The sequence below is a fragment of the Sitophilus oryzae genome, unplaced genomic scaffold, assembly GCF_002938485.1.
Source record: "Sitophilus oryzae breed Bouriz unplaced genomic scaffold, Soryzae_2.0 scaffold_1181_pilon_pilon, whole genome shotgun sequence".
NCBI classification, from domain to species: Eukaryota; Metazoa; Arthropoda; class Insecta; order Coleoptera; family Curculionidae; genus Sitophilus; species Sitophilus oryzae.
Window position 1 is genome coordinate 972118 of NW_022145817.1, and position 19853 is coordinate 991970.

Below are 19853 nucleotides of genomic sequence, written 5' to 3' on the forward strand. Positions count from 1 at the left end.
CTAGCCAACAACTGTGTTTGCATTGGCCAACAATGGGTAAAAGTAGTTAAGTGGCCAATAACTGTATTTTTTTCTTAACTTTTGTCAAATTGTTAATATTTTTGATTACACTAAATGTATTAAAGAAATAAAATATATCCTCAAATCTGTGACTGTTACTTAGTAGAAAAACACAATCTAGGTAATTTTTCAAAAGAGAAAATAATTTTATTCGAAAAATTATAACACAGCTACCTTAAGTGGCCAAGAACTGTACCTGTTACCCTACGATGTCTTAAGCAAAAATGTCCAAAGTTGCCATATGATATGCCATTCTATTCAGACTGTCATTTTCTATCCAATAAAGTAAAAAAATACCGACGCGACGCGACGGTGCCATTTAAAAATCAAAAGTTGTAGTAATTTCCGGTGAAAGAGGAAGTGGCCGAAGACAATTGAATACGGCGATCAATCCTAATTCATGTCGTATAATATGATACCAAATATCGTTTTTTTATCAGAAAAGATAAGAAAGTTATAGGGATGTACGACTCTTGAGAAACACCCAACAATATCGCAAATCGCAACTCCTAAAAATTCAAACTCGCAGATAGAAATCAAGGTCCCAGTTTACAAAATCACAATCGCAGCAAAATCGCAACAAAGTCGCAAATCGAAGCTATAGTAATAATGGTTGCCTAAATTGAAACTCGCAAATAAAAGAAATCGCAATTGCAGTTTCCCATGAGAGCCAATCGCAGATTGCGATTGCGACTTTAAAATCGCTGCGATTGAATCGCAGTTTGCGATTTTAGCTCATCTCTAATGCCGTCTAATAAATAAATCGGAAAACTAAATTTGACAGAAGGAAGAGTCTATTTCACGAATCTCATAAAGCTAAGAGGCGTTGTTTGACAGTTGAGAGCAAAGCACTTGGCACAGCTACAGCATCGAACTCCATCATAGAAGATTCCGTTATCCTTGATCGGCTAATTTTGGAACGCCGAAAACTAGATAAACTTCCTACATGCCCGCAATTTAGCCGACTGCAAACCAAAACATCGATCGAGTAGAAAAAATCTACCAGAAAATTTATTGTAGTGGCTATATTGGAATTTGTTTACCGACGAACAGTCTAAAAATAATTGGTTTGTTGCCAATAATCGGAACTATGAGCTGGTTTTAGTGCTTTTGTTACTGTGATATAGGGCTATACTAAAAATAGAGTGGTTCGTATACGGAGCGATCAACAATGAGTGAAATAGTTGGCAATGCTATGTTCGAGGATTTTAGAATTAATGATTGATTCTAAAACAAATGATTGTCCAAAAAATGCAAATTATGTCAATTCATTGGCTTGTAGTATTTTAGCTTTTCTTTATATTCTTGTTATTAGTAAAATTAAGATATTTTTCAATGTAACAAAAACTATAGTGTTCAGGACAAAAACAAAAACCCTTTCGAGCCCAGAACTCTTATACGACGTTGCAAAATCAGTCAGGAGAATCGCCACAAAACGATGGGTGGCCAAAAAATATGAAAATAAATTACATATTTTAAAATGTATTTTTAACATTTTATACAGGGTGGCGCACCTCAATCGCCTCGGTTGATTATATGAAAACGGAAAGATGTAGGTAACGGAAAAACAGTAGAGAAAAAAGAGAAAATCCAAGTAAACCCAATAAAAGCAGAGGATAGCATAAATACCTCCTGGGAGAAACTAAAGAACAACATCAAAGAGGCCGCATGTGAAGCTTTAGGCACCCGGTCTATAAAAAGAAATAATAGCACCAAAATAAATAAAACTCCGTGGTTCCGTCCAGAAATTAAAGAAAAATGTAGAGAGAAAAAAATAGCATAGCTCAACTACAGAACATTACGCACACGAGAATCTTTCGAAACATATAGACGCATCTGAAACGAGACAACAGCACTAGTAAGACAAATAAAAACCAACATTGGGAAATTTTCTCTAAACGAATGGAGAGTGACTTCTACGGACTTCAAAAACGAATTTGGCGCTTTATAGGAACGCAAAGAAAAGAGATTAACGAGTTAGTTGAAACAAATCACATATCATTACTTGTCAGAACTATACAAATCAGAAGAAATAGAGGTTGAACTAAATACACCCGAAATAATGACCAACGACAACGTACAGATTGAGGCAGCCGATATAATTACATCCCTTCGAAAGCTAAAGAATAGGAAGAGCCCAGGGCAAGATGATATCCCAAACGAATTACTTAAATATGGCAGCCAAAGTCTCATGCAGCAGCTAACATCCCTGATTCAAAAAATTCTTTACCAACACAGGATACCCGATAAATGGCGAGCCAGCACCACTATCTTGATGTTTAAAAGAGGAGATAAGAAGCTGCCCTCAAACTATAGAGGCATAAATCTTCTAAGCACCACACTAAAACTTACGACAAAAGTGATAACAACCAAAATAAACGACTTAACATGCTTAGCAGATGAACAGCAAGGTTTCAGATCGGGCAGATCATGTACAGACGCAGTTTTTGTCATAAGACAGATAACAGAAAAATCAATCGAATATAACAAACCAGCGTATATGTGTTTTATTGATTTAGAAAAAGCGTTCGACCGTGTGCAGCTAAGAGACGTTGTACACCTTCTTTACAATAGGCAAATCCCACACAACCTCGTTAAAACCATACAAAACATATATGAAGCGAACCAAATTCAAGCTAAAATTAACGGGGTCCTGACCGAACCAATAAATGTAGGCTGTGGTATCCGACAAGGTGACTCCCTGAGCCCTCTTCTTTTCAACATCATTATGGACGAAATAATAGGAAATGTACGTTTACTGAAGGGATACAGTATGGGCGACCAGGAAATTACTATTCTATGCTATGCCGATGACGCCGTATTGGTAGCTGAAAATGAGAACGATCTACAGCGCTTATTACATCGATTTAATTGCACTGCCAAATCACTTAATATGATAATATCGACCCAGAAATCTAAATACATGACGACATCAAAAGTACCACTAAGATGCAAACTGGAAGTCGAGGGCAATGTTATTCAGCAAGAGATGAAGTTTAAGTATCTAGGCATAGAAATCTCAGGATATGGTGATGTAGAAGCGGAGGTGCGAGAACGGACAACGAAGGCAACCAGAATAGCAGGATGCCTGAATGATACAATATGGCGAAATAAAAACATTGATGTGGAGACTAAAGCGAGAATTTACAAGGCAACGGTACGACAAATAATGACATATACTGCAGAAACTCAACCTGATACAGCAAAACTAAACAACTACTAGAAACAACCGAAATGAGAGTACAGAATGAGAGAAGCAGAATAGCTGGAAAGACGCTTCTGGACAGGGAGAGAAATGAAAGCATAAGAAGAGCGTGCAAGGTGGAAAATGTAAATGAGTGGGTACTCAGCAGAAAGGAAGAATGGAACGAGCATATCAGCAGAATGGACAACAGAAGGATAGTGAGAGTTGCACGCGACAAATCACCGCTAGGTCGCAGAAGCTTAGGACGTCCACGAAAACGATGGAGCGACAACTTGTCAGTCTGACCGGTAGAGACGACGAAACCAAACAGGCGATTCGCCTAGTATGAAGAAGGAAGAAGAAGAAGAAGAAGGAAGGAAAGATTTAGAAACAAAAATTGTTATGGGTATATGTAGAGAGGCAATGTGCATAATTTAAAAATTATTTTCAAATGTACAGGGTGTGTCAGAAGTCAGTACAACACCCGGTATTTTACTGCATTCTTGGATTCTTGGGCATAAAATAAGGCATTTATTGTAGGGGTTTAATATGATGACAAGATATTTAGATATTTCAAGATATTTAAATATGCATGCTACAATAAAAAAGTTTCTGAACATCCTGTACATTACTTTTCAGAGTTAATTCTTGTACTGACTTTGAAGCCAGGGAAATAAGCTTTACTAAAAAAATTGTTTGTTTCCTTAAATGTATACAGGGGTATCAAAAATTGCTGGTTATTTTAAATATTTATTTTACATAAAAACTTCGTTATTTCAAATGCAACAATATGTGTTTATATTTAAATAAGTCGAAGCAGGTTTAAGTGCTCTTTCAAACTATATTAGGGTTTCCTAGACCTATCTGGCTCAACTTTTGAATAAAAAGCGATTTTTCAATAAAATTGTAATCAAGATGGCTGGTATCGCCATGGCAATTTGCTACTGACAGTTAGTAGCTATTTTCAAAATCGACATTAGTTTATGGACTTTATTTATAAATTTATAGTGTGGTTTATAGCGGTATAATTTAGTTATATATTTAAATAAAGTCCATAAACTAATGTGGATTTTGAAAATAACTACTAAGTGTCACTAGAAAATTTCCACGGCGACACCAGCCATCTTGATTACAATTTTATTGAAAAATCGCTTTTTATTCAAAATCTGAACCAGATAGGTATAGGAAACCCTAATATAGTTTGAAAGGACATTTAAATCTGCTTCGACGTATTTAAAAAAAATACATAGCGTTGCATTTGAAATAACGAAGTTTTTATGTAAAATAAATATTTAACCAGCAATATTTGATACCCCTGTATAAATTTAAGGAAAGAATCAAATTTTTTAATAAAGTTTATTTCTCTGGCTTCAAAGTCAGCACAAGAATTAATTCTGAAAAGTAATATACAAGGTGTTGACAAACTCTTTTATTATAGCATGCATATTTAAATATCTTTATATATCTCAAAAACCAAAGCTTTTAAACTTAATATATTTAAACATATTAAACCCTTATAGTAAATGCCTGATTTTATGTTCAAGAATACAATAATGAAATATAATACCGGGTGTTCCATAAGAAAAAATATAACTTTGGTATGGATCTTAGTTCTGATACACCCTATACATTTCAAATAATTTTAAATTATACCCATAAAAAAATTTTGTTTCTACGTCTTTCCGTTTTCGTATAATCAACCAAGGCGAATAAAAAGGAATACCCTGTATATTTTTTGCTGGCATTTACAAAAGTAGTGCACATATTGCTTGTTAAATAAACATCCTCAAAACAGAGTCTACATCTTGGCTCCTTCTTATTTAATATTTGAAAGTTCTTCAAGAATTCCTATCATAATACTGTATTAATCAGAAATTTTGTGATACCTAGTTTTCAAAAATGTTATAATTATATTATTTCGTTATACAAGCCGTTTCGGGTTGTCGCATGTCTGATACATTCTTCTTTTTTTGCCATATAGATTATGACGAGAACTGGTTATCCGCAGACGGAGTATTTACCAGACTTGGTTCTATGCGAGTTTTCCTTTTATTCTGCAGGTCGAAAACATGGTTCGGAGAATGAAATTCGGCTCAAACGATAAGGTTAAAACAGAGAAAATTTTTCAATACTTCGATAATTTGAATATAATTATTATTATTAATGATTATTAATTATTTATAATTATTTGAGATTCTTATTGCATTACGAGTATATAACTGAAATTGGTACTTATATAACTTTATTATACTTATTAACCCTAAAATTCTTTCATTGTAAAATGCCTTTGACTTTATTATTTAAAATACTATAAAAACTAAATTCAAACGTAATTTCTAAATAATATATAACATATCCACAAAAGCTCTGAAGTCATATTTATACTATTCATATTACTGAATATGTATTGTTGGTATTTTACAAAAAATAACTAATATTTATATTATTAGCGATGCACACATATGGAGTAAACAATAACCTTATTAGTTCAGCTAGGTCCATATCATTTTTTTTTCTGTCTGATTATTTTTCTACAATTCAAAATGTAAAGCACCATTTTACAAATTTAAATGCGAAACACCTACAAAATGTTTCTGAATATCTGGAAATGCTTTACGTGATTTTGCGACAAGGCGACAAGAATTCTAAACATGTCTGATAGTTTTTACAGATATCTCCACAATACAATACCAAAATACATGTAAAATTTTGCTAAATAGACAAGTCAAATTTAAAGTTATAGTGATGGTTGTGTCTGTCATTTTAATACATAGGCAAATTTAATTTTCTGTCAATTTTTGGATGTCAAGATTTTCAATGACTCGTTTGGCCAGACATTATTTCTACATTTTGTAAGCAATTTATATAATTCAATCCAGTCTAAAACAGCCCCTACACTATCCTCTAAATGTTTTACGAAATATTTCTGAAAATACTTCGTGAAACATTTCGCAAAACATTTCTGGAAATACTTTCAGAAGCAATCCACGGTGTTAAAGTATTTAAAAAATCGTCTAATTATTTCTTATTTTTGAATGAATTTATATCAAACCATGTTATTATTATATATGTCACGGCTAAAATGGATACTTGGCTAGTTTTCAAACTAGCCAGCTATTTTGCAAAAAGCGCTGTATAAAAGCGTGTCCAAATATTAATCTTACGGAATATATATCAACATAAAACGAGATGTAATTAACGAAATATTATCGTAACAACAGCTACTTTATATAGTCTAGGTCTTATTTCACTGAGATTTAGGGAAAAAAAGTCCTTTGCCTCGGGTACAGATACCGCCACGTTTTGGAAATAGCTCAGAACGAAAGGTGCTTTGAAGAGTTCTCCGCAAAGTGTAGAGGCTGTTTAAAACGTTAAAATGGCAATATAAAATGAAAAAAATGGTGGAACATGTTCCAACTCAACCAAATAGTAGTATATCTATATATTGACACTCTTCTGTTATCTTTAAGCCACTTTTACATGCTTATGAAGCCTCAGTAAGCGTCTACAAGTACAGGGTGTCCCACTAAGAATAGTTCTCGGCTGTATCTCGGAAAGTATTGGCCGTAGGGCCTACGGAAAAAATATTTATAACTAAAGGGGCTATAAAAAATTGCCCCTTGTAAAATTCTTTTATCTTTTGATTGCTTTTTCAAAATGCCCCAACAAGTTCAACTACTTCAAATAATAAGGGCATTTTGAAAAAGCAATTAGAAGATTAAAAAAAGGCTGCTAAGACTATCAAAATGTTGATTTAATAACAATTTGACGTTTATACTATTACGTCAAAAGCAACTTTTTTCCAAAGCCTACCATAACTTCACTGAATCATCGTTTCTTGTTCACTGTTTATTATTATTAGATATTAATACATCTGGTATTATGGTATTCTGGTATTTCGTCGATTTTAAAATAAACTAACTGTTTCTATCTTATTTTTTTGTTAGAATGGGCATAATCAAGAGGGCTCCTGATACCGTGTTATAAAAATAAAGTAACTAAGGGCTTATTGTTTGGTATTTATTATAATTTTGCTAATATCTTCGGTTTGAAAGAAGATAATATCAAGATGCGGTTTTCGCTGACTTTTTAAGCTTTTACTACTCTTTACTATCAGCTAGCGTCTACGTTCAAAACCTTATTATTATTATTTTTATGGTATAATATAGAGCAAGAAACGTTCTTTTAAATGAGCCCTCGTCTGTTGGATTCTGATCATCCAGTCCGGAGTTATTAACATTTAAATAAAGATAGATCTAACCTTCCCCCACCACTTCATTTTAGCAGATAGGGAAATGGTTCTAACAAAAAAAAAATTGAAAATTTACTGTAGATTATGAAGCTATTATTTATAGTACCCATTATATAGGTAAAAGTGTGTAAAGATTCTATTTTCTTATTTTCCATAGCAGTTGCGCCCCCTAGCGGCCGTTTTACAAACTTGAAAATAATTTCCAGCAATTTCTCATAGCCCCTTTAGTTATAAATATTTTTTTCCGTATGCCCTACGGCTAATACTTTCCGAGATACAGCCGAGAGCTATTCTAGTGGGACATAGTGTACAGGGTGGGTCAAATTCGACACTTTTAAATGGAAACACCCTTTTCTATAGGAGATAGACGAAAACTAATATCGGTGTCTGGAGCTCAATTTTCATCAAAAACATGATGGTGAAAACCGCACATCGATATCTGTTACCGTTTCGGAGTTACGGGGTGTTTTTCAAAAATGTGCATTTTTAACAAATCGCTGTAACTTTTTTGCTACGAAAAATTTTGTATTTCTATGAAAACATTTCCAAAGCACCTTTTTACGTAGAATTTAATGGTTTAAGTATAAGTTTTGTAAAATTAATAATTTAAGAGTTATTAACAGAAAAATTGATTTTTTATTTGGGACACCCTATATATTTTTAATTAACTGAAAAGAATTTAAAATTATCTTTCCAAAAATATAGCACACTTCATATTTTGTTATAATCCCCTTCAAAATACAGAATTTTTAAAAGTTCGCCACTTGTAACTAGTAGGCTTTGGACCCCTTATTGATGATATGCCCTTAATGGAACTCAAAAACATTATATTTCCAGCAAGACGACGCACCGCCTCTGAACGCTGAAGTTATCAGCAAATTTTTGCAGCCAATTTCAAGAATAATTGAATAGCTAACCAAGATCCCAGCCATTGGCCGTCGAGACCGCCTACCTTAGTGCCCATGGATCTAATCCTATGCACATATTTGCGGAAGAATGAAGGTTCCTTATTCTTCCATATAATCTAGACAAGAATTAAAAATACTTAGCTTTCACCCCCATCGAGTTAATGAATTGCGCAAGAAATGTTCAAAAACTGACCTGTCTGTCCATAACAGAAGACGGTCGATATGTCGAACACCTGTAGCAAAATCTCATGTCTTGGTTTGCTATTTATTTTTATTGTTATTAGATATAGTTCAAATGTGTTGATGTTGGTTAAATATATTTTAAATTGTTATAAAATTCTGCATCTCTCATAGCAGATATTATTTTCGTTTTAATTGATGCTCACAGCTAGAATTTTTTTGCATTACAGCCTGTGCCGTTCAAAGCCTACTTATTTAAAGAGGGCGAATTTTTATATACTCTATATCTCGAAGAGGAATTGAGCAAAATATCAAGTGTGTTATATTTTTGGAAAGCTAATTTTAAATTCTTTTCAATAAATTAAAAATATACAGGGTGTCTCATATAAAAAATCAAATTTTCTGTTGATAATTCTTAAATTATTAATTTTAAAAAATTATACTTAAACCATTAAATTCTACGTAAAAAGGTGCTTTGGAAATGTTTTCGTAAAAAAACAAAATTTTCCATAGCAAAAAAGTTACACCGATTTGTTAAAAATGCATATTTTTGAAAAACACCCCGTAACTCGGAAACGGTAACAGATATCGATATGCGGTTTTCACCATCATGTTTTTGACAAAAATTAAGCTCCAGACACCGGTATTAGTTTTTGTCTATCTCCTATAGAAAAGGGTGTTTCCATTTAAAAGCGTCGAATTTGACCCACCCTGTACAAACGTGGAAAAAGAAGTTTGGCTTGGCTTGCAATGTCTTGGAGAAGCTTGGACAAGCACGTAAAGCTAGCATTAGATATTCCGTTCCTCATCTGTAGACTGAATATTATCTTGAAGTAGATACAAACAAATACAGATATATAAATTACTGATACCTAATCTTATATGTTTACTAACTTATATAAATCTTACCTTAGCTCCAGTTTTTTGCCACATATTTAAATTGTCATGGTGCTCGCTAGGTCCGGTAAAGATCACAGGTGGTTCTCTAATGTCCAAAGCCCAAATTAATTTGTTGAGGGCATCTGTACAGCCGTGGCCACAAAGAATGACCGCTTCATCCTCTGAGGCATTAACGGCGTTCCTTAAGATTTCCCTCGCTTCTTGTCTGAAAATAGAAAAAAAAACAGAGTTATAAACTTAAAGATTTTTATTTTAGTGTTATATAGTTGGTTAAATTCTTGAGGTATTTTCATCTGGTTGGAAAGTGATTGAGAGAGTTCAACAATATAAACTATTATAAATATTTTCTATTAAAAACAAATTATTATTAAATATGAATTTTGGTCTTATATGCATGAGTAATATACAGGGTGGTCCGAACTGTACTGAAACTTCGGCAGCATATTCTGCAGATAAAAATAAGTAAAAAAGTTCGTATAAATGTATGTATATCCTAAAATGCTTAGTTTCGGAGATACTGGGTATAGAAGTTTTATTTTTATTTCGATTTTTTCGAGTTTTTTGACATGAGAAATTTGATTTTGATGTCAATATGACTCCCGTTTGTAGGTGGCGCCACCTACATTCAAATTCAAATTCAAATTCAAATTCAAATTCAAATTCAAATTCAAATTCAAATTCAAATTCAAATTCAAATTCAAATTCAAATTCAAATTCAAATTCAAATTCAAATTCAAATTCAAATTCAAATTCAAATTCAAATTCAAATTCAAATTCAAATTCAAATTCAAATTCAAATTCAAATTCAAATTCAAATTCAAATTCAAATTCAAATTCAAATTCAAACTCAAATTCAAATTCAAATTCAAATTCAAATTCAAATTCAAATTCAAAATTCAAATTCAAATTCAAATTCAAATTCAAATTCAAATTCAAATTCAAATTCAAATTCAAATTCAAATTCAAATTCAAATTCAAATTCAAATTCAAATTCAAATTCAAATTCAAATTCAAATTCAAATTCAAATTCAAATTCAAATTCAAATTCAAATTCAAATTCAAATTCAAATTCAAATTCAAATTCAAATTCAAATTCAAATTCAAATTCAAATTCAAATTCAAATTCAAATTCAAATTCAAATTCTATAACTACTAGTGGGTAAATGAATTTGTAGACATATTACGACTTTTCTTGGGACTTTAGTTTCGGAGATATTAATTTAATCGGACCTTTTTAAGAAAATTAATTTTATTTTTCAGAAACTATTTGAGACAGAATTTACCAAAAATGCTTTTTATAACTACTAGTGGGTAAATGAATTTCTAGATATATTACGAATTTTCTTGGAACTTTAGTTTCGGAGATATACATTTAATCGGACCTTTTTAAAAAAATTAATTTTATTTTTCAGAAACTATTAGAGACAGAGTTTACCAAATATGCTTTTTATAACTAATAGTGGGTAAATGAATTTTTAGATATATTACGACTTTTCTTGGAACTTTAGTTTCGGAGATATTCATTTAATCGGACCTTTTTAAGAAAATTAATTTTATTTTTCAGAAACTATTTGAGACAGAGTTTACCAAAAATGCTTTTTATAACTACTAGTGGGTAAATGAATTTCTAGATATATTACGAATTTTCTTGGAACTTTAGTTTCGGAGATATACATTTAAATTTTTTTTTAGAAAAAAATTTTGGAATTTTTTTTAGTTTTTAGTTAAAAAACATAATTTCTTGATAATATGGCAACATAGGTAGTAGATTAAATTTAGAAGAAAGAAAATCTAGAAAAGATCCAGTGGTTCTCAAAATTTTAGTAAAAGTCATTATTTTTGGAAATTTTCAAAGTAAAATAACACCGTTATTTTGGACTTATTTGAAAAACGATAAAGAGAAAATAGGTATGTTTCTTTTATCGAGATCTACCACCCCTTAAAATACTTGCACTTATTTCTGAGACACCCTGTATAAATATTTTGTTTTTAATCAATCTTACATATTCGTTCATTTGTTTTATGGTTTATTTGTTTTCCATATATATTTTTCTGAAAATATACAAAACGTTTAAAAGGAATTATATAGGTTCAGAACAATCAATAATTACACACCAAGATTTCCTTATTTAATCTTTCATTTATTGTGACTATAAATAATCTTACGTAGATGAAATAACTTGTTACGAAATCGTAATAAGGTTATTTTCCGCATTTGCAATTCGCAATATAATTTTGAGAGAAAACCAAATTACTGTTATGCTAGGCTACATCACCAAAAATAAATTACGCAATTTAAGAAATATCTACTATTTTCATTTCCCTCTATAATTTTATATACCAAAGTTCATCAATCTTCCAGTGTGACTTCATTTAAGAACCTTGGAACTAACTTCATTACAGATATTTCAGCATATTTTTTAAATTATTTAATTGTTTGCAAAGGTTTTAAATTTTAAAAATAGCATCAAATTTTCAATTTTGAAATTAATGTTTTAAATGCACATTCCGTTAACAATTTTAGCATCATTAGCGTAATTACCTAGTCTCCAGTTTAGTTCACTCTAATCATCTGCAACGCTGATGATTAAAATGAACATTTCAATTGTGATTTTCTGGGGTCTAGGTTTCCCTATTAAAAATTAAATGATTCCTTGATGTTTTAAAATTATTTATTTGCCGACGCGACGTTTCGATTTTGATGCATCTCAGATGTTGTTTCGGCCATCGAATTCTTATATTATCGATCCATTAATATAAAAAATCCATTAATATAAGAATTCAACTTTAAAAAGATCCAGAAATGACTTAATTTTAATAGAGAAACCTATACCCAAGAAAATCACAATTGAAATATTGAATAAAGGTTTAAGAAAAAGAAAGATATCTATTAAAATGAACTAACGTAATCTGCGTCTCGGAGGTTTATACCTCGGATTAAGCCCCCCTTAGGTTCAACGATAATACGATATTATTAATTTATTTTGTCACAAACGACCCTGGAATATGTACTTTGAGTAAAATTTTGTGTCTAACCCTCCCCTTTTCCGAATCCTGGATTGGTCTGCGTCCAAAATTTAACAGCAAAATAAAAACACTAAATCACCACTAAAACCAAACCAAAACACTTTTATTTTACACTGGACGCGCGTTTCGCTAACCATGTTAGCATCATCAGCAGATGATTATAAACTAAAGTACAATCTACAAGTTGAGCGTTTATATACTCGCTCAGTAGGCACCGAGTGGGCGTGGCAAAATCTAGCCAACCGAGTCAGAGCCAACTGAGCGTAACGGTTAGATTTCCGCCACTAGAGTAGTAGGAACAAAGAACTTGAAGGAATTGGACCGTTGACTCTGTTCATACTATCTTTACATTTATTAATTCTGATGCTTTCATATGCATCTAATTGCCTGTAATTTATTTGCCTGTAAATGCTGCATTTATTGCCTGTAATATTAAAAAAAAAAGTGTTTTGGTGTATTGTGGTGATTTAGTGTTTATATTTTGCTGTATAACACCAAAGGTTCCAACCCTCAACTGTAATCCAAAATTTAAATTAAAGTATTCTAGTCATTCTGGTGCATGTCATTGGTTTATGTAATTTTTAACAGTTTGATGAAAAAATAACATTGACTGGCATTTATTATTAATATATTATTAATTACTGGCATTTATTATTTATATATGCGTAATAATAATATTACCCATAATTAATTATTGTGTACTATAATGGCATCATAGTGTTAATATCTATAGGTTTCGACTTGGGTTGTAATGGAAAAAGAGAAAAAAATAATTAAAGGGAATAAAAGTGTTTTTGTGATATCGCAGTATACTTTATTAAAAATGATGTGAGTCTTCATTAATATGAATTAGAAGGAATATCCTAACTACAATGTTGTTCGTTATATTATAACTAAAGTTGAATCCGCGCATCTACCTTGAGGTGATGCTATAGAATTACACTAAAAATATTTAACTTAAAGTCTCTAATTTCCAGTAGGCATAATTTTTTCTCAGAATATTTATGACGACAAATACAGAGACTGTCTTGGTTTTGGTGTAATTAGTAAATAGTCTTGCAGGTTCCAATCTTGGTCTTGGTCTTGCTGCTAGACTCTTGCATTATTTTAATAGATTTTTAATAGAGGCCTTTTCTACATAGAAAAACTTCAAATAAAAAAATGCCCTGTTAATAGAACCACTACAGCTTTGAGTCCTTTTTTACCTTTGTTTTTAAGGTCTGACGTGAATTTTGGCAAATGTACTAGTACTAGTGATTCGGCGAATGTACTAGAATAGTGCTAGTCTACTATAAACTTCTTCGCTCATCTCTGTCCTCACCAACCAGCAGTCGGCTCTAGAAGAGGCGATACTGGACGAAGCAGTAGCGAGCGGATTGCAACGCAAGGGTCCACAATATGTGGGTTTAAGGAGTAGCTACGTTATGCAGGTATACACTTTCGGGTGGTCATGCGCCTCATAGATTGTGTTTCTCAAGAATCGGCGGATTGGTTGGTGGAAATGGCATCTAAGCTTAAGAACTGGCAAGGGTCGGGACTGGTTGCAGTGGAGGGAAAAACATTCCAAACGGAGTGACCATCACGGTCTTTCTGCCGAGGGCAAGGGAAAAGACACCGCCTACCTGTTGAGCCTTTATCCAGGCTCAGAACTCCAATGCAAAGACTGACATCGAGTTGGCGGGTCTATATCTCGAGGGAGGAGGGTCATGGTCAGATCCTCCAGTATAGAGAAAGAGGGACATATCCGGTATTATATAGATTCAGGACAACACCGGTGTCAGGTCTAAGGAGAGACCAAGTTAAAAAGGTAGAGAAAATGGAGACAGATCCTCCAGCCTCCACCTCACGGGTACTTAAGCCGGAGACAAACTCCTCGACTGCGAAAAGCACGGAGGGCTAAACCGCAATGGTGGAAGGGTGTATACTTGTATACCCTCGGAGGAAGAATATGTGTTGTCAGAGGAGAATGGAGAAATACCCTGTCCCCCCTACAACAGGTCCTCATGTATGATAGTAACACATCAATCTTGGGGGCTGTATGATGAGTTATAACTCAAGGAAGGGGGACACAATACTAGATCTTATTATAGACTTATAAATCTTTAAGGTTGCAGTGACTACTCCCCTCCCTCCTCCCCCTCATTCTACATTCTACATCTCTGCCCTGGTGAATTTCTCTACAATTCAAGAGATTCATTGGCAAAAAAAATCAGAATACTTTTCAATGCCAGTAAGTTAAAAAATATGTAGAATTTTCTATTGAATTATCAATAATTTGTCCAATCAACACGTAAAAAATAATTTATAAAATCACAACTAAATTACTATGCTTAATGCATGATATTATCTTATTACTAGGCTGCTCTTCCTTGCTACTTGCAGTAATTTTATAACGACTCACTGCGATTGTGTAATTATATCTCAGATCTCCGGATATCCTTATTGAATTGTATATAAGCGCATGAACCACTTAACTAAAGTGTTACTCAAGAAGGCGTTCAACGCAAATTCACGTTAAGTTTCCGCTAGCCAACTAAATAATTAATTTCTTCAATTTCATTAAACAATAAAAAACTAATAAGGTAATAGATTCGCTAAAATGTACAAGCAAGTGAAACCATCACACCTTTAATTCTATAATTGTCTGTTTTTAATAACAAAGGCTTGCGATTTCCTGAATTCTAAAAAACTCGTCTATTTGAATAAATTTTGATCAAGGCTCTTGATTACGTACAGTATATGTCTATTGTTTGTATTCTACCTAATTTGGTTGTACCTTTTGTTTTCATTTAAACTACTATTGGTCAACATTTTAAAATTACCATAATAAACCAATTTGTATAAAAAAATAACACTTTAAGCCAAAAAAAAAACACTTTTAAAATAGCTATTTGACTGTATCTTACTTACCTAAACAAGGTGGTTTGTAAAGACGATATGCTTGTTGTAAAATGAGTGTTGCCATATGTTGGGAGTACTTCTCGTAGAATGTACTCTTCGATGAACTGAAGTGATCTTCCTGAGGCGGCATAGTCACAAAAGACAACTGAAACAATAATAAACAAAAATTATAAATATTTTCTGCAACCTACTGTTTGCTATAGTAGTACAAGTAAGTTGTAATTGAATTATTTAATTTAATTTATATACCGGGTGCGTCTCAAAAGTGGCTCGCCCCCTATACCTTTTTTATTTTTTCAGATAAAAAAACGAGATTTGGTATTGTTAGTATATGACATAAATTAGGATTGATTGGTGTATTCAATTGTTTTTGGTCACTTCCTGTTTCACCGGAAATGACTACAACTTTTGATTTTTAAATGGCACTCTCGGTATTTTTGTTTACTTTATACGATAGAAAATGACATTCTGAATGGAATGTCATATCATATGTCAACTTTTGACATACTCGCTTAATAAAAAATTGTATTTTAAAATTCAATCTAGAGTGCCATGGCTATATTAAAAACACTAATTATTCATCAAGGAGCCTTGGAAAAATAGATTTGATGGTCTAATGTTTTTAGTGCCTTGTCCTGACCAGTTAGAAAATGCTCAACTCGTATTTTTAATCATATCTCAATTTTTTCAAATGGAACGAAGGTGGCTCATTAGTAGATTTAGAAAAAGCATTTTTTACGAATAATTTGATACCACACATTTGGTATTTCGAGTCAAATTGTCGTTATGAACCGCATGTTACAATTTCAAATAAACCATATACCAAAATGTCAAAAGTTGAATATGATATGTCATTCAATTCAGAGTGACATTTTCTATCGAATATAGTAAAAAAATCCCGGGGTGCCATTTAAAAATCAAAAGTTGTAGTAATTTCCGGTAAAACCGGAAATGGCCGAAAACAATCGAATACGTTAATCAATCCTAATTTATGTCATATACTAACATACCAAATCTCGTTTTTATAACTAAAAAAATATAAAAGTTACCGAATCACCACGAAAAGATCCAGTTACACTGGATCTTTTCTGGATTTTTTGTCTTTCTTGTAAATTTAATCTAATACTTACGTTGCCATATTATCAAGAAATTATGTTTCTTAACTAAAAACTAAAAAAAATCCAAAAAATTTTTCAAAAAATTTCGAATTTCCAAATTCTTTTTTTCGCGAAAAAAAACTCATAGGCGTTGAGAACTATACTACCAGTTAAAATACTTGCACTTATTTCTGGGAAACCCTGTATAGTACATTTATCCAAAATAGATTAAATATATTTAAAATACTTCTAGTTCCATGTTTTGAGTGTTTTACAGGGTTTCTGGTTTATGAACAGAGCTACAAAAATACGATTTTCACATTAGTATGCTACTTTTTTATGAAACTAAAGACGCCAAGATAATACAGATTAAAAGATAGATTATTATTGGATAATAAAGAATAAGATTTGTCCTAACCCTGTTAGATCCTGACATTCAGGGCGAATTTGAAAATACTTTTTGACTCGAAAGGGAGATATTGAGTTCCATAGAGTTTCTCACATAGAATTCAGTGGCGTAACTATATTTTCGCTGGGAGCTCTCATTTTCGAAATATGACCCAAACTTACGGTTTTTTAAATGGGATCAACTGTATATTATTTTTTATATTGGATATTAATTAAACTTTTACTTACATAATCGAGGGAGAGATTTTTAAATTCATTGGTGTTAAACCATGGACATATTCGGCGCCGCTCTGACTAACTTGAATTTAAATTTCGCGCTATTTCCTGTTGTAAAAAACATCAAGTTGCCGCATTTATTTATTTATTTCCTGACATCGTTTTGACACTTTAGTTTTGTATATTACGAGTTTTTGGTTTAAATAAATAGTGTTGTATACTTTAAGCTTAAAAAGTTTTACTAGCAGACCTTGCAGTCGAACATTGTTTTGAACCTCTTTTAGTGCAAAGTGTACAAGATAGCTTAATAGCCGTAAAATACTAATCGCAACTTTATTAGAATATTTTGAACGACAAAGCGGTATTAATGGCCCTTATGTCCCTTAAGTGCAGTTAAGAAAGTTAATTTTGTTGATGTCAATAATAACTGTTCATATATTTAAAATTAATTTATTTTTGTTTCCTAAAATATTTTGATTACACGAAAATATATAAGAGAGGGCAACCAATCAAGAACGATAGCTCCCAGCAGAAAACTAGTTACGCCACTGAATTCTACTTGAAAGCTCTATGGAACTCAATTTTCATATAAGTAATAAGATACGAAGGGGTTGGAAAATGCTAGGGAATGGAACATTTTCAAAGTCGCCCTGTATCTCAGGAACTAAAAGGGCTAGGACAAATTTAAGTGCAAATCCTCAGTGTGATAAAAAAGTACGACAGTAATGTGAAAACTGCATTTTTGTATCGCTACTGATTAATGAGAATCCCCATAAAACACACAAAAATAGGACACCCCATATATACTTGTTACTTTACAACAAGAGTAACATAATTTTGCTTAATCGTCTAGAAAAGAAAATAATCAAGTGTACCAAGGTTTAAAAATACTTGAAAAGGAAGCCAAACAAGACCGGAGAACAAAACCAATATAAAGAATTTTAAAAATATGACAAAAGCCACATGCCCTTCAAACATCCACTAAACGAGTTTTCTGTTTTATTTCCACTTGTTTCGAGACAAAAGTTAACACGTCAACTTGTGTAGGTGTCTTTATTGTTATTTTGTTCGTGCATAAATACAGTTTTTCTTTCAAGGATATATTAAAGGTCTCTTCGAACGCAAGTTCTGAAGAGAATAAAAAATTAAAGTATTTCGGAATTTCATTGTCGTGAAATAAACATTTATTTAATTATTTCATGCCTTAATACCATTTATTAGAGATGTGTCATTTCAAAACCATATCGATAATAATCTCAATCGTTAAAAAAGTGACCAAATTTTTCGGGCTAATATTATTATTGCGAATATTTTGTTTGATCTGTTCCAAATCTTAGGATAGCTACAATGACGTCCCGTAATCCTGCTGTTAAAAGATAACAGCTGGTTTTTAGATATAAAAACCAATTGTTATGTTTTAAAAGCAGGATTACGGGACGTCATTGTAGCTATCCTTAGAGATATATTTTCTGAAATTTTTATTACCTAGAATTATTTTAACAGAAATATCAATTTTTTTTAGTAGCTTAAAGCTTCATTCAGAACCTCGCAATTAGTGGAATAAAATATTAGTTTCAATTAGCATAGAAGTTTGTTCTTTTAATTTCATAGTAATAATTCAGAACGTCAAAATTAGTGGTAGACAGTTTCAATTATTGGTAAAAAAAGTTGTCAAACTTTTAACTTTTCCATTAATTATATGAAAAATTACGCCTTCAATTCCTAACCTAACCACTTTTACAATATTTTACATATCTGTACTTCAAAAATAGTATCAACAAAATTAAATCGACATGCATGCATTATATATCTACTTGCATCAAAAAAAACTTACGTTATTTCTTCTTGCACATCTCTAAGAAAAACATACAAAATGGAATTTATGAACATAAAAGATTTATGCGATTTTTTAACGACCGCAGTTAATACTATTCCTGCTGAAATTTTAAAAAACTTTTTATTGCTTGCGGATCGGAAATAATTACTGAGTAATAAAACTTTTTTAGGTCGATAAATAATTGGATGCTTAACAATAACAACAAAGAAAATGTAAAAAAAAACTTAATAATAATTACCCCGTGTAAATAACTCCAAAGTCCATATAATTTGAGTTTTAGAACAAAGTAGCGCGATCCAACAATGAGTGAAATAGTTGGCAATACTGTGTTAGAAGACTTTAGAATTAGTGTTTGTTACTGGGTGTTAGTACGCCGGAACCACATTTTATACAGCTTTCCAGACTTAATACACCGATTTAATCAAAAGCAAAAATGGATTCAGGCAGTTCGACGAAATAACGACTTTTAACGAGGCTAAATATTATAACAAACATTGTAGGTGCAATTAGACGTTCTTTGTTAAAAATTCTAAAAATATCTAGATGTTAAAAGGAATATATCAACATCAAATTGATATATTTATTTTAAAAAAATAAATAAAAAATGTGCTAAATTTAAAATATTTTTTTCGTGAAGAAAATTGTAGATATATCAAGAAAAAAATACGGTGCCTCACATAAGATCATCTGTTCTTACATAATATTTTGATACCTATTTTTATCCATGAAAAAAATGTTTGCGTTTCAAAAATATCTTTGGAAAAAAATATCAAACGAAACTACGTGGATTATATCTAGGTAAATTATGTGTAGCTAAAAAACTGTGATTTATAAAAAAAACATGTCAGCTTGTCCCATCTAAAAATACATTTTTACTATGCAG

General features: G+C 31.8%; 1 protein-coding gene across 1 annotated transcript in view; it reads right to left on the minus strand.

Annotated features, from left to right (window-relative positions):
* The window catches only part of LOC115891450, a 174274-nt gene that overhangs the window by 64706 nt on the left and 89715 nt on the right, over positions 1-19853 (minus strand). Inside the window, exons 2-3 of the mRNA XM_030911902.1 lie at positions 15422-15557; positions 9494-9689 (exon numbers count right to left, since the gene is read on the minus strand). Coding sequence (XP_030767762.1) covers positions 9494-9689; positions 15422-15557 — 332 coding nt within the window. The remainder of the gene's footprint in view (positions 1-9493; positions 9690-15421; positions 15558-19853) is intronic.